This window comes from Ornithodoros turicata, chromosome 7 (assembly GCF_037126465.1).
Source record: "Ornithodoros turicata isolate Travis chromosome 7, ASM3712646v1, whole genome shotgun sequence".
NCBI classification, from domain to species: Eukaryota; Metazoa; Arthropoda; class Arachnida; order Ixodida; family Argasidae; genus Ornithodoros; species Ornithodoros turicata.
This window is the reverse complement of record NC_088207.1, coordinates 7864733-7880904: the sequence shown is the minus strand read 5'-3', so window position 1 is coordinate 7880904 and position 16172 is coordinate 7864733. Positions and strand designations below refer to the sequence as shown.

General features: G+C 44.5%; 1 protein-coding gene across 3 annotated transcripts in view; it reads left to right on the top strand.

The window, feature by feature from the left end:
• LOC135400186 (calcium-activated chloride channel regulator 1-like) overlaps positions 1–16172 on the top strand; it is a 456140-nt gene that overhangs the window by 196795 nt on the left and 243173 nt on the right. For all 3 annotated transcript variants that reach the window (XM_064631923.1, XM_064631924.1, XM_064631925.1), the window contains one exon: positions 15722–16030. In XM_064631923.1, coding sequence (XP_064487993.1) covers positions 15860–16030 — 171 coding nt within the window. In that variant the 5' untranslated portion in view covers positions 15722–15859. The remainder of the gene's footprint in view (positions 1–15721; positions 16031–16172) is intronic.

Sequence of the window (16172 nt, the reverse complement as noted above, 5' to 3'; positions counted from 1 at the left end):
GAGCCATCAGTTGTTAATAACAGCTGTGTTTATTTAGGAGGACATAGGAACTTCTTATGCTTGATTTGCGTAAGATTCAGCACCCTACACATTTGATTTGAGAGAGAAACATGCCTGGAGAAACATGCTTGCCTTTTCCTGTCAAGTCCATGACGGCCTGCCCAGCTATCCCTATTGCGTATCATTTGCATTTGAAATCTATTCCCAGTATTTTGTGTCTACGGAGAGTAACGAATAAATGCACGGGCAGGATAATTCATTATTGTGTCCTCCATAACAAAGTCACAACATGGTGTAAATTTGTATGTAAACTATATGTTGTAATAGCACTGATAATACAGTTGCATAGCGGTGCATATGACTGAAACATAGGGAAAATATTCTAAAAACTTCAGTACATCCGCACTCTGGTCTGCTGCTGCGTCAAATAAAATTTCTCTGCTGTGCGTACAATTTCAGCCCAACGGAGAGTCATATTCATCCGGTGAGGCTTATAGAAGAAGACGCACAGCCATATTCCCTTCTCTTCATACACTCCTAAAACAGCTTCATATACACTCTTAGAAATGAACTTCACCGCATAGCATGCTCCTAGCTAACCACCATTTCGAGTGATATCGTTATCAGCCCTGATTTGTTGGAAATGAGAGGCGTACGCCTTTTTTTGTGTGTATGCTGTTCATAAGTGTCACAAAAAAGGCGTACTCCTCCCGTTTTCAACAAATCAGCGCAGATAACGATATCATTCGAGATGATGGTTGGCTAGGAGCGTGTTATGCGGTGACGTTCATTTCTAAGAGTGTAGCATCACGCGCCTCGATCCAACCGTCCTCCCGAATGACGCATGCTCTCTCCCCTGATTGGTTGAAAGCGGGGGGAGCATACACCTTTCTATGACACTTGCTCAGTTATATTAATTCTCGGAATAAGGCATACATTCTTAACACAGAGGGGTGATGGTGGTGGTGACGAGATCGGCTAGCTGTTGTTGGCCCCACCCACGTGGACAGCGTCACGACTGTAGCGGAGATGAAATGAGATGAGACGATGACGGTCGAAAGTTAAGATTTAGGTAGGGCACTGCCAAGCTTGGTCCCGTGAGCAAAAGAATCTCTATCTCGCAGTCTTTGGGCGATGTGATGTGATGTGATGTGAATAAAGAAAAAAATGGGGATGTGAGTTTCGACGAAGTCAAACTGGCTACCCCAGTACACTTAATACAGAAAGTTCAAGTTGGGCGAGTCCACTCTTAAAACCGAACTTCGCCGCATAGCACGCTCCCGTCATCAACCACACTCTTAAAAATGAACTTCACCGCATAGCACGCTCCTAGCCAACCTTCATCTTGAACGATATCGTAATCTGCCCTGATTTGTTGAAAATGGGGGCGTACGCCTTTTTTGTGACACTTATGCTGTTCATAATTGTCACAAAAAAGGCGTACGCCCCCCGTTTTCAACAAAACAGGGCAGATAACGATATCATTCGAGATGATGGTTGGTTAGGAGCATGCTATGCGGTGAAGTTCATTTTTAAGAGTGCACCCTCCCGAATGACTGTCCCGAATCCTGTCCCTTGGTTCACGAAACACGCGAGGCGTGCGCATATTTTGTGACACTTATGCAGTTATATTACACTCTAAAAACAGAGCTTCACCGCATAGCACGTAGTGCGCCAATCATTGCCGCGAGCGATACGGTTATCTGTTTTTGATTCGAGGAGAGAGGGAGGCGTACGCCTTTTTCTGACAATTGCCATGTATCCAAATTGCCACAAAAAGGCGTACGCCCCCCTCTCACCTCGAATCGGAAGCGATAACCCTATCATTCGTGGCAATGGGTGGCGCACAGTGTGCTATGCGGTGAAGCTCTGTCTTTAGAGTGTAATTGTCACAAGAAAGCGTACGTCCCGCGCTTTCCACAACTCAGGAGTGATAACGGTATCGTCACGTGCAATGGTTTATCTTGCCTGCTTTTTAAGAGCAAGACGTTTCCAAGACGTAGTTTCCTATTAAATGGCTCCTTCCGAGTCAACCACTTTGTTGATTAAGTACCCACGCGGTCTTAATGGGCTCCGAAAGGCCGTTGCACCGAAATTGAACCGAGTGAGTCAAGGATTTTTCGAGCACCTCCTACAGCCCCTTAAGACACCACAAAATCTTGCAACACCCCTCGAAATTGTCTGCCATGAACGCCAAAAGAGACGGAAAGGCGGCAAATATGGCTGCCGCCCCTCCCCCCGAGACCAAAATCCTGGGAATATCCCTGGAGTGAATGCTCACGCTCTCCGGGTGTTCCTTCTTTTTATATATAAGAAGTTGCGATGAGTTCGGATAGACAGTCATCATCACGTGACATATAATACTGCTCGAGCTGCTCTGACGTGGCGCAAGTCAGCAATGAACGACATAAAAGTCATTTTCAGCACACCGATGAACGCGACAAAGGGAAATAGTGGGAGAAAGGAGGAGATAATGCTCTTCTGGGCCGACATATAGACTTCGCTGACATCTGTCTGGAGCCACTGTATCGGAATAAAAAGTCGTTTGCGCCATTTTCATTGAACCAGAGTTCCGCAGTCCTTCTTTCACTTTCGGCGAAAACCCGTCGAAGAGAGGCAATCGCGAGTTCCGCATAAGTGCTTAGAATTGTTGTTTGTCGTTTCCTTTCTCTTCTTTTTCTCTCTCTTTTTTTTTTTACGAGCTTTCCCGGAGCTGTCTGTAGCAGATCTGCAGCGACGGAAATAGAGCCCCTAACACAGCTCGAAACATTGTTTATATTAGATCCATAAAACGGTACGGCGATTATGTAGTAATGTGATGGTTGCGAGACGTTTATCTCAGTTTCCTTTTTTTTCGTCTTTTTTCGGTGCGTTGTTCTTATGTATAGGATTACGCATTGGATGTAATGGACTCTGAAGCCAAAAAGTTGGCTTCACAAGGCGTTGGTATCGTGGAAAGGGCGTGGGGCATAAAAATGTAAGAATGGTTCCTACGTGAAACGCCAGTAAGAGTTGCTACAGACCGGCACGCAATAAGTTCCATGACAAAATGACAACGAAGCAGGGGGGGGGGGATATGCTTATTAGACGAAAGGGGAAAAAAAAAACGGGGAAAGGTCAGCCAAACGGGACGTCGGCTTGCTATTCCAGCAATAAGAAATAATAAATAAATAAAAAGAAAAGATAAGAAAGAAAGAAAGAAATAGGAAGGAATAAGAAATAAATAAATAAAGCAAATTAAGAATTAAGAAATAAAGAAAGAAAGAAAAAGAAGTAGGAAAAACCGAAAAACGAACAGATGATGAAAGAAAAATGAGGTAGATTAAAGACAAAGATGACAAAAAAACAGATGACTAACAAACGGTGAAAGAATGATGAGATGAATCACAGAAGACACAAGACAAGCGCTAACTTGCAACTAGTAATTGGCAGTATAGGTACTCTCCGGAAAAAGCGTAGCTCGCGCTTCAACGAGTGCACAGTAAACGTTTTTACACTCTTTTGGTGCAAATGGCTTGTCCCATGGCGCACACCTTTTTGGTGTTGCCTTTAGACTCAAATGATGGGTGTTTTCTAATACACCCTTTACTAAAGTGTATTCCTAATAAAACACTGTTATAATGGGCGTTTAAAAACAAAAACACCCTTAAAAGGGGAGTATTCTATTGAAAACACCTTTTATGATGGCATTGTTTGCTGGCAAATATTCCCTCGCAAATAGCTAGTGTAATAGAAGCTTCTACGGCAGCATGCCGAGACCAGTGGCCGAGACATACAGTTCGACGTTCTTGCTGTTCTATAGCAAGCACCAGCCTGAACAAGGCAGATTTCCAGCCGTGGTTCCATCGGAGAACCTAAACCGAAGCGCAGTACGTCGCAGGCACGCCTCGTTAGCTTGGTAACACTGAGACCTCGTGCACCCTCAGTAGCCTATATTGGACTGTCAGATGGTCAGATGGAGGTCAGATACTGAAATACAATTTGTTGGTGCGTCGGGAAACGTTTGTAACGGTGACGGGAATGCGTTTTTGCAATTAATATCCACGCTTGCAACGAGTCAAAGATATCAGCTAAATACCTAACATCCCTGCCTGTCAAATACTGCGTTTTTTTACACAGGTTATCGTCTATAATGTGACTACTTGCTGAGCGGAGCTGTGAAACCAGCATAATTTCTCTCTCACGAAATAAAACACAACTTTAACACCATATTCCCAATTCAAATGGGGTGTAAAAAAATGTGTATTAGACGGTAAACACCCGTTTCAACACCCCACTTTACGCTCTTAATGATCGACATTGGATAAAACGTGGTGTATGTCGATATTACACCTTTAGGAATGCTCTTCTTGCACCCTTTGCGGAATAGAAAATGGTGTTTTTATAAGAATACACCTTTTTTGAGCAAATAAAGGTGTAAAATGATTTAATGTGTGTATACTGAAACAAACATCCACCAAACAAACAAATAAACATTCATCAAAATCCATCATCTGAAATAAACCATTTAAGAATCCACGCCTTTAAAATCCACACTGTCAAAATAAGTCGTAGTACAGGCACTCTGTCACACGTTAGTTTGTGCCCGATACGGTGTACTGCTTAGTGAAACTTACAGTGGTAATGTTTTTGTAAGCATATGTTTGTACCATAATTAATTACGTGTATTCCAATAATAGCGTAGAAAGTCGAATTATTCAGTTTGAAAGTGTACAGGACGACACGTATGAACACAAGAACAGCTCGCGTATTCCTGTGTTTTGCTGTGGGCAAGTATAGTCCTATAAACGGGATATAAACCGGAAGTACTTCCTGAGAACATTGTCATGGCGTTGGCCATAACTATTGCATAGCAGAACTGAAAGTGGTGGATGCATAGACGGCTAACGTGCGTTCAAGCTAGCTAGCTCTTCGAATCCGTCCACTTTTTTTACTTTTCTTTACAGTTGAAATATAAACACACGAAGTATGCAGTCTCATAGAATGTGCAGGCAACCACCTTCCTGTATAGCAAATCATCGTTCTCAGATGAGTGGTCATTCCGAGAGTAAAGAGCGTACTATTTTCCGACGCGGAAGTATACACTGTTCTAATAGATAAAATAATAAATAAATAAATACATAAATCAAATAAATAAATAAATACATAAATCAAATAAATAAATAAATACATAAATCAAATAAATAAATAAATACATAAACGGATAAATAAAATAAATAAATAAAATAGGGGGAGGAGCCTATCTGGGTCATGCATAATGTGTCCCATATAGGCGCCTCCTCCCATTTTCAGCAAATAATGACACAGAATGATATCATTCAGAATGATGGTTGGGTAGGAGCGTTTTAAGTGGTGAAGTTCGGCGAGCCCTTTCACCGCCGCCACCGCCACAACCACCACCACCACCACCACCACCACCAGTTTCAACAGTGTATATAAAGCTTCGGCTGTCACCAATCAGAGCAAATTGAAACATTTATTTGGAAGCGTTGATTTTGCGAAGTTTATTTTCCCCCGTTTATTTGGAGACGGTGGACATTTAGATTATTTATTTTTAAACGTTTATTTTAAAGTTGGATTTTTAATGGTTGTAATTTTCGTCGTTTTCTCTTTAAATCGTTTATATGAGCGTCACCCCTTCAAGCGATGCGGGTTGTATGCCCGGTATTTCATTTCGTCGCTGTTAGCGATATTCTGCGCGACAAGTGCTTTTCGTGAGACATAAATTTGCCGTTGCAACTGTGATCGCTGGAGCTAGACGATAACCGTAAATTGCTCACCGGCTCCAAGGTTCTATTTATTCAAGCACGTACACAAAAAGAAGAGAGAGAGAGAAAAAAAAACGCGTCCCAACAGATGCGGTTGCGAACCGATCTTACGAGATTGCACTTTTATTGGTTAAAATATAAAAAGGCCCATAAGGGAAATGATAAAGGCTGGAAATATAAGTACGCTAGATGTCACACGTGTAAGCACCTCTTCAGCGGTTCTTACGAAGAAAGAGTTTGGTTTCTTGATCATGAGCCTTTCTGCGCATGATAGTGACATGTTACGTAACACGAAATCATGTACATATGCACGCCAGAGTTCTGACATTTGTTAATAAAGTTAGGCTGAAGTCAGCAGTAGTGCTCGTTGTGTCTTTCTGTCGGTGTTTCTTCAGTCGCCATTCCCTCCACCATGATGACTTACCCTTGCGACGAAAAACACGGCTGAACGTGTGGCTTGTTGGCATGGGCGTACTGACAAAGGGGCAAGGGGGGCCTTGGCCTCTCCCCGTTTGAGATGTTTGAAGCAACTGCGGCTATGAGCGGTGTGCAGATGTGGACAGGTGGAGAGAGGACAGCAGGAAGGAGTGGGGGACAGCGGGGTTTGTATGCGTTAGTCCAAGGCGGACTTTAAGGGAAACTGTGCCGACATTCGTCTGGAAAGTCTTCGGAAAACCCAGGGAAAACCTCAGACAGCGTAGCCGGTGGTAGGATTCGAACCTATTACCTCACAGTCTTCGGCACGACCTTGGCTACCACCGACGACCGAGGTCGAGTCGACGAGCTAGTGGCTGGTCGTTCACATATTCATAGGTCCTCATGACTTTCTCTGATCTGATAATATGAACCTATGAGCACCCGCACAGGCCGCAGCGTCAGTCTCCAGGAAAAGATGCGAGGGTTGCACCCTTTACCGCACAATTTGACAAAAATCCTTATTAACATATATTAATAGCTATCCTGTCGCTCAATGTTGCGCTCTCAGAGACACACACCTGCGTACCCGCATATTTACTTTCACATAGTATGTATAAGTGATTTCAAGTACACACTAAAAGGAGTACTTGAGACGCTCACGGCCAATGATGTCGTTGTCTTCGTGATTTTCTCTAACACTTTGACATCTACATAAAATGTTAAAGTTTGCGTACGCCCCTCGTCCTCAGCAAATCAGGAAAAAGAGCGATATTAGGAGGAGACAGATGAACACGAAGTGCGATCAAACACATAATTTATCTCCGCATCAAGATGATACTCAGCGTTCTTGACTTCAATTGGTTCCCGAGAAACGCAGGGGGGGGGGGGGGACATTAACTAGGCTCAAATTGGACATTTTTCCTCTAGCTGACGTCATCGAGTACATAGCCGGGAATGCGAGCGTTTGGAGGCATTCATTCTCGTTCCATTTTGTTCACTTCATCTGGCGGTCTTGTTTTCACTCCGCCCCGTGGACATCCGATTACGGAAAACCCGAGGCAGCGTGCGCATTGAGGAACATCCAAAAGACAGTTAACCAAACATTTTTCTTTTTTCTCGCGTTTTTGTTTTCCTTTGTGCTTTCGCATCAAGGTGCGAAAACAAGCCACTGCCTGTGGCTAAACCTCTACACGCAGTTTGGGGAGAAGCAGTTTCTCGAACAAAAATAAAACAATGAGATAACTCGAAAGGCTGACTGTGTTGTTGTAACCAGGTCATCCGTCCATTGCTGGGTCGTATAAAATATGTTCTGGCCCGTCGTATTTTCTGCCGGAGATATGGAAGCTGAATGTCCGCCCGAGGGCCATGCAGGTCCAAATAATGACTAGCAACACACTATTTATTCTTATCTCACCAACCCATATTCCTATTACAAAGGGCCTCGCGAAACACACGAGGCAGCATTGGAACGACACATATCGATATTTTTTATTTATTTTTCAGTCAATCAATCAATCGTTGGAACGAGAACATGGGATTTCAAACATCGTCCCCATCTTCGACCCTGCTATGGCAGGCTGTTCGGTTGCTACACTCTTAAAAATGAACTTCACCGCATAGCACGCTCCTAGCCAACCACAATCTCGAATGATATCGTTATCTGCCCTGAATGTTGAAAACGGTAGGCGTACGCCTTTTTTATGACAATTATGAACAGCATAAGTGTCACAAAATAGGCGTACGCCTCCTGTTTTCAACAAATCAGGGCAGATAACGATATCATTCGAGATGATGGTTAGCTAGGAGCGTGCTATGCGGTGAAGTTCATTTTTAAGAGCGTAGTCCGTAACTGAAATGGTGGAGTGTTACGCGTATAAACTTATAATTATTAACGAAAAATGCTAAGAAAACAGTAGATCGAGTCCGTTGTTTGCGACAAGGAGCAGCGCTCTGTGTTCCAATATCGAAGCTCCGACTGGGAATATATGAGGACTAATCAGTTTCATTCTCGGAATTTTGAGTTAAAATTTCTCCGCCCCAATTCGTTTTTTTTTTCTTTTGCACGCAAATACAGTTCTGTGAGCTTTTTATGCTCACCATGGCTCTGCAATTGTGATTATAATGACGGTAATCTAGCTCCTTATTAAGGCTCCCAGTTGGCTTAGAGGACGCACAAGTGTGTGTTTTTCTATATAACTGCGTTCGATGAATAAAGCGGGGCCAGTCCCGAGTCAACAAAGTGTGTGGGGGGGGGGGGGGAGGGGTTGATGATGACGATGCTGATTGGAGTTTTAATACGACGCATCCACGACGAAGGTCAACTAAATCAGCAAAGGATGTGCAATATCTAAACTTCTGCGATGTACCGCAGGCGCCATATGCGGTTCCTATGTTCTTGAATCGTACATCGAACATAGTCATTAGAGAGTTTTAGGGAACCACAGACGCTCCGCACAGCGCAGCGGGTTGAGTCGTGCACTCTTAAAAATGAACTTCACCGCATAGCATGCTCCGAGCCAACCATCATCTCAAATGATATCGTTATCTGCCCTGATTTGTTGAAAACGGGAGGCGTACGCCTTTTCTGTGACAATTATGAACAGCATAAGTGTCACAAAAAAGGCGTACGCCTCCCGTTTCCATCAAATCAGAGCAGATAACGATATCATTTGAGATGATGGTTGGCTAGGAGCGTGCTATGCAGTGAAGTTCATTTTTAAGAGTGTGGAGAGATACGTACATTTTACGGACGGACTACTCTCGGTGCCTGGAACGGGTTCGTTTTACCGACTCCTTCTTCGAGTGTAACGGCGTCTGTCAGTAACGAGGGGCCATTCGGAAATGAGCGGCATAAACCTCAAGAGATACACGGTCGACGACGTCTTACACCTTCTACTCGATGTGCTGTGAGAAAATACTTTTGAAAACGCTGCCAAGTAGTCGTCAATCACGAATTCTGTAAATCCGAAATAGTAGTTTTTGCTACTACCAGACGCCGTTTCGGATACGGAGTCTCAGCGTAAGGGCACGTGGTTCTTCTAAAACTCATTTTCTTTTCTTCACGTTTCTGAAACCGGAACCGTAAGCTTGCAGTGTGGCTATAGCATTGTGGCCAGTATAATCAATGGATTGTTTCTGTCGTAATATGTTTTTGTCAGCACATGTCAAGCTCCATCGCATTCTTTATTCTCAATTCCAAGAGTCACCGTTCTTCAATACCACGATGTTCCAGTCACATATTACGCACTTGATAACATTTAAATTCCCCTCGCGCGAAGGCTTGCTGATTAGTGTTCCAGTGAGAAAGCAATGATTGCTTTCCCTGGGTTTTCCTCAGACGCTTTCAGACATATGTCGTCACAGTTCCCTTAGAAGTCGGCCCAGGACGCACATTCCTCAAGGGCGTCAGTCGTGACGTTGCCCACCTCGCTGAGGCCGCCAAAGGCGAGCCCTTTCATCAGCACCACCACCACCACCACCACCACCAGAATTCAATAAGTATATACGCGTGGTAGGCAAGGGTCTCATACTCTAACGAGAATATCCGCAGCATCATAAATTCTGCTTCTTCTAATTAATGCATGCGGGTTGTTAGGTCATAAGGCACATAGTTTGGTACTCCCAGCACACGCTGCATAGTATACACTCTTAAAAATGAACTTCACCGCATAGCACGCTCCTAGCCAACCATTATCTCGAATGATATCGTTATCTGCCCTGATTTGGTGAAAACACGGGGCGTACGCCTTTTCTGTGACAATTATGAACAGCAAAAGTGTCACAGAAATGGTGTACGCCCCCCGTTTTCAACAAATCAGGGCAGATAACGATATGATTCGAGATAATGGTTGGCTAGGAGCGTGCTATGAGGTGAAGTTCATTTTTAAGAGTGTATGCACTGATGGCTCTGTCGGCCACTGCACGAATAGTACCACCTGCGCCTACAACGTTCCAAGCCTCAACATGCTCTGACAAGGGAAATCTCTGGAGTACTCAGTATCCTCCACGACTGCAGAACTCCTTGTAATGCTACACGCAATCGCTACCCCAGGTCAGGGCCATCAAAAAGGCGGTCATCCTCACTGATTCCAGCGAGGCAATTCAAAAAGTTACGAACCTTGCATGTGACAACATCCTGGCACGATTGTGTCAGAAGACAGTGTGCTCAACTATCGTCATACGGCGCTGAGATTTATGTGTAGTGGATCCCCCTGGAATGTTGGGATTAGTGGCGTCTTCAGCCCACGTCTGCTGCAACCCATATCTTCCAATACCCGGTGACAGCAACCGACAAATGCTCGTCATAGACCTATACGCGGAGCAGATCGCCCTGGAATTCATGATGACTCCACCTTCGTTCATCTTTCATTCATGATTCCACCTTCATTCATCTTTTGCCTTCATTCGCATTGCAAATCTCGTCCAACAGGATATTTTGCTTTAGTTAATTATTTGTAGAGTCAACCACAGTGCAGTGGCGTCAGGATAAATATTTGTTGTTGTTCATTGAGAGTGATTCAGGTTGTATACGAAGATGCCACAAACCAATATAGCGTCCACAGGGAAAGTTGCATTCTGCCAGCTTCTCCCGCAATCTCCACGCCAACCGTGCCTGCAGGTGGCGCGGTGCGTCGTCAGTAAGGACAGTTCTGTGTTGTTTTCCTCAGACGCTTTCAGACATATGTCGGCACAGTTCCCTTAGAAGTCGGCCCAGGACGCACATTCCCCCAGGGCGTCAGTCGTGACGTTGCCCACATACGTGAGGCCGACAACGGCAAGCCCTATCACCACCCACCACCACCACCTGTGTTGTCCTCTTCGTATTGCGTGTTCCTGAAACGCAAGGATACAGGGACTCTCATTCGCGCTGGTCATAGCTAAAATTCCGGCCTATAGTTTTCAGTCATTTTGTTAAATCGAAGTTGTTAAATGTAGCGTAACGATCAAAAGATATTCCGAAAATGGAGGTCCACTCTCCTTGATTGTGTGTAACTTCACTTTTTGTCCCCCAGCCATGTTGTTCGATTGTCTTTTGGGTCTCTTGTTGGTTGGGTGGATCTTTCGCAGAATGATAGCAGCGCCGCATTAGTTGCAACCAATGAGGAGAGTGAAGAGATAAATGAGTTAACAAGATTATGCAGAGAAGTTTGATTACAAAAAGGAAAAAAAAGAAGAGAATCTGGTACTCTGCAACGAGGGAAAAAAATAAAGCTCAATCAAAATAGACCCGTTTAGCTTTTCTTCGCCAGTATTGCACACATCGCTCCGTGAGAGAAAGCCTTGTGCGTCCTTCTGACGATAGTCCGGACTTTCCTAAGTGGAGCAAAACGATGAGCGGCTGCTCCAACACTGGTCGTTAGCCGCATTATCCCTCTCGGCGCTGTACATTGCTCAGGAAAGGGACGGGGCACGACGTTCAAGCGGGCTAGTACGATATCATGGATGGGCGCTTAGAATGTTCACGCTGTGTACAACGGGCAAGATACGGGTTTTAATCACGCGATTTCACACACTCGATGAAACATTTGTTTGATGACAAGTGCTGAACTTAGTCTGGCTGAATAATTTTTGCGCTTCCGCGCTCATACACTTCCATTAAATCCGCATAGATTTCGGTGCAGTAAAGCGTGAAACGTCGTTGCTTCTTACCAAGTAACTGCACTATATTTGTTACCATTTCCAGTTAGAAATGTGTTCCGCGCAACCCACAGCGGCCGGGAAAAGAACGAAAAAAAGAAAAGAGACAGAGACATGCTGGGGGGAGGCGCACACACGCCTGAGATGCACCGATATTTCCGAAGGAATGTCACGATCTTTTTTCATAGGCAATTACATTAGGGTCTCTGATTGTAACTGGTTGCTACGCAAATGAGGACATGAAATCAATGCTACTTTTGTTCCTCATACACTGTATAGGTGGGTACCTACACTCTTAAAAATGAACTTCACCGCATAGCACGCTCCTAGCCAACCATCATCTCGAATGATATCGTTATCTGCCCTGATTTGCTGAAAACGAGAGGCGTACGCCTTTTTGTGACACTTATGCTGTTCATAATTGTCACAGAAATGGCGTACGCCTCCCGTTTTCAACAAATAAGGGCATATAACGACATCATTCGAGATGATGGTTGGCTTGGAGCGTGCTATGCGGTGAAGTTCATTTTTAAGAGTGTAGTGCCCAACAAGAAAACCATCATAGTTCCATGCACAAGAGTGACGGGATAGGTTGGTTGATGTCCCACATAACTACAGCGGTGAACATCCATCGCGTGGCACTCGCGTTGCTGTTGAACCGTTCATTTATTGAGCGAGATATGAAGTTCGATAGAGCAAAAGATTTTTGCAAAATGCCACGAGAAACGAGGCTCAGAAGAGGGATATGTTAAATGGTAAAATAAAAGGAGATGTTAGCCATACAAGAGGCTCGCTATTCGCTAAAATATGAAGAGGGAAGCAAATTATTGGTACGAAGCCTGTGTTATCAACACGCACTTATACAGGGTGTTTCAGTTAAATCCCCGGGCTAAATAATTCGCGAACCGGTGCACCAATCGAATAACTTTCTTTTTTACAAGTATCTGTCCAATACCGCCTACAAGATGCGCACCGCGTGAATGAGCGGGAGGCGCTCATTATTTAAATAAAAATGCAAATGAGTTTCGTAAAAAAGCGTAACTTCTAAAGCAGGGCGCTGTCGGTATTAAAATGGGTGCTACCCCTTTTGGGATCTTCAGTGGACACCTTTCAGAGAAAAATCTGCCACCGAAGCGGGTCATTTGTTGCAGTAATTAATTGGTTTCGGTTTACGTATTTTTGTCGCGGCTGGTCGCGGCGAAGCGCAAAAAGACGTAATTCATTGGTGTAATTCATTGGTGTAATTCATTGGTGTAAGGCCGTAATTCATTGATGGATAAGGGAGTGAAAGAGCGTCTTTTTGCGCTTCGCTGCGACCAGCCGCGACAAAAATACGTAAACCGAAACCAATTAATTACTGCAACAAATGACCCGCTTCGGTGGCAGATTTTTCTCTGAAAGGTGTCCACTGAAGGTCCCAAAAGGGGTAGTACCCATTTTAATACCGACAGCGCCCTGCTTTAGAAGTTACGCTTTTTTACAAAACTCATTTGCATTTTTATTTAAATAATGAGCGCCTCCCGCTCATTCACGCGGTGCGCATCTTGTAGGCGGTATTGGACAGATACTTGTAAAAAAGAGAGTTATTCGATTGGTGCACCGGTTCGCGAATTATTTAGCCCGGGGATTTAACTGAAACACCCTGTATATTCATATCACGATAGGATTTATAAACAAACCTTAAAGTGCACACAGCAATGCGACTGTCTCGTATGCACACTTTTCTTGCGATATATTTAATTTTCAATACAAGTCTTTGTCACGAATCCTGCGTCACACTCTTCATGTGTGAGTTGCGACAAATTGTCCCGCATGAGAACTCCCCGAAGCCGAACAGAGTCGGGTTCCCTACTACATGCAGTGATGGCCACTAACTACTTCTACAGTAGTTTAACTATAACTACTAACTACTTTGCGATGGAGTAGTTTAACTAGTAGTTCAACTACTTTTCAGGGGAGATAGTCAAAACTACTTCTTTAACTACTGCAATGTATTTTAACTACATCTCTAACTACTTAACGTTGTCCATCAACCAGTGACTTCCCCAGAAATTCACTGCTGGGGGAGTGCCGAGCTTTCAAGGGGGGGGGGGTGAAGGTTCAACTTACGGAATTTTTCATAGACACCGAGAGAATCGTGGCACAATGGTGACATATCTGCACAGCTTTCAGCTTTCCCGTTTTATTTGTACATGTTATTACATTAGAACACAGTACAGTAGAATACAGATTCATTATGAACGGCATTTCAACATTAAGATGCATAATCACACGACCGGCAAAGGAAAAAGCCTAACACATTGTCTTACGAAGCTCAATGAACACCTAGCAACCAACGATGAAAACCTTAGACGAAAAAAGCAGAATACTTCGCTTGATTGAGATGGGCGCAAATGGTTCTTGATGATCCACATTGAGTTTATGTGCCCGCACGCATTTTTGCTCGCATATGCGCGGAATATATGCATTGAACGGTCACTTTCAAATTATTTTGGAGAAATGCATGGTACGATATCATCTGCATGGCTGTGGTCCTACAGCCCAAGTTTGACCGTACAGGATGTAATTCGCTGCGCCGGACTCACTACCAGAACGTGTTGGTGGCCGAGCTGGGTGGGGTTACCTGAGAAATTTCAGGGGAGGTGTTGCAAAAATTCAGGGAGGGTGTACACCCCCCCCTCCTGAGGGGGGTGTGGGGAAATCCCTGCCATCAACACCAATCCCACTCTATAGTGTTCTTGGGCACCTAAATGTGAATCACAAGCAGTCATAAAAGTGAAGATTTCGTACACATGCATGCCACAATTGCTCTGCACCTCCGTTCTCATCAAACAAGTAGCTCAAGGTAAAAGTCGGAAGCACAATCGTGCCGTAAAGCTTGCCCAGGCCATAGTCATGATTTAGTTGTTGTTGTTGTTGTAAAGCTTGCGGCAAAATCGGAAGTAGTTGACGCCTGCAGTAACCTAACTACTCTAGTTAACTACTCGAAACAGTATAGTTTAACTAGTAGTTGCACACTACATTTCGGCAAGTAGTTGATAGCTACTTTTTAACTACAATCAGGTAGTTTAACTACATGTAGTTAACTACAGGCCATCACTGACTACCTGTACTGCACAGCATGACGTCATGACATCAGGGGCGTCGGGGGGACGACCGCCCCACTTGAGATTAGACTGTCGGGACCCGCCCCCCCCCTCCCCCTCATCATTTTCATGCATAGAGATCGAAGAGTGTTCGTGATGTTCTCTTATAAGTCGTTTTTTTACGGGATTTGAACGTTCATGAAGCATTAATTTTGCTTACACCAGGTAACGTTTCGGAGATAAGGCGACGTTGTTTTCCGTAGGCGCATATTTCAAGTAACGCTGCATTGCGGGTTGTACGCGTCATTTTGCTACATTATATGCGGTTCTTATTTTGTATGTCGAATTCTGACTTAATTTTTTATATCGAACGTCCTTGGTGTACGAACCCTTGCAACTTGAACTCGCCCCCCCCCCCCTCTGTAAACATGAGCTACCGACGCCCGTGCATGACGTCCTCTCAAACTCATCCTCCAATAAAAGTTCGCATAGCAATTACACTTGAGGACGTACAGTGCGTCAGATGTGTCGCAAACGAATTCTCTCAAATGTGCCGAAACGGCGGTGTTTCGGAGAACGGTTTTCTACACATGGCCCGAAATCAATTTCTCGCGGTTTTCTCTGCCTGAGGACAGTCTGCCCCGATCCCGTCCGCCTGCAAAGATGGTTCTGTCTATGTTTAACTGTGGTAAACGAACACCACCACTACGCTCGAGGCATGCGAACTTTTGCCCCCTGGCCCCTGTAGCACGCTTACTTTTTGGTTTGTGTCTGCCGCTTCCTGCCTAACCCTCCTCCTCTTCTGTTGTTTAGGTTGGGCGGAGAAGTATCGTCTGAAGGATTCCAGAAGCTGCCATCGACTCCTCCTTCTTTCAAAGACCGCCAAAAAACGTTCGGACGTGTATATGGACGGGAGGGCTTTGTGGTGATGTTGTGAGCCTTCGTGCAACAATGAACTCTACCTGTGCCGGAGTGGTAATTGCTTCGCTTCTGGCGTGTTTGTTCTGTGTGGATTCGTCGAGGATTCAGCTCAATGAGAACGGTTACACCGGTATTGTGGTTGCGCTGTCGGCCCGCCTGCAGGGGAGCGTCGCCGGACGACAACTGATTCCTCCGTTAGAGGTGAGTCATTCAAAAGTGAAAAAGAAACTTTGTAGGAATGGGAACAATATTCCATACTTTGTTGCGACTTTATTTATATTTAATATATATATATATAGATAGATAGATAGATAGGGGAAAAGAAGACACCAGAGACTGAAGT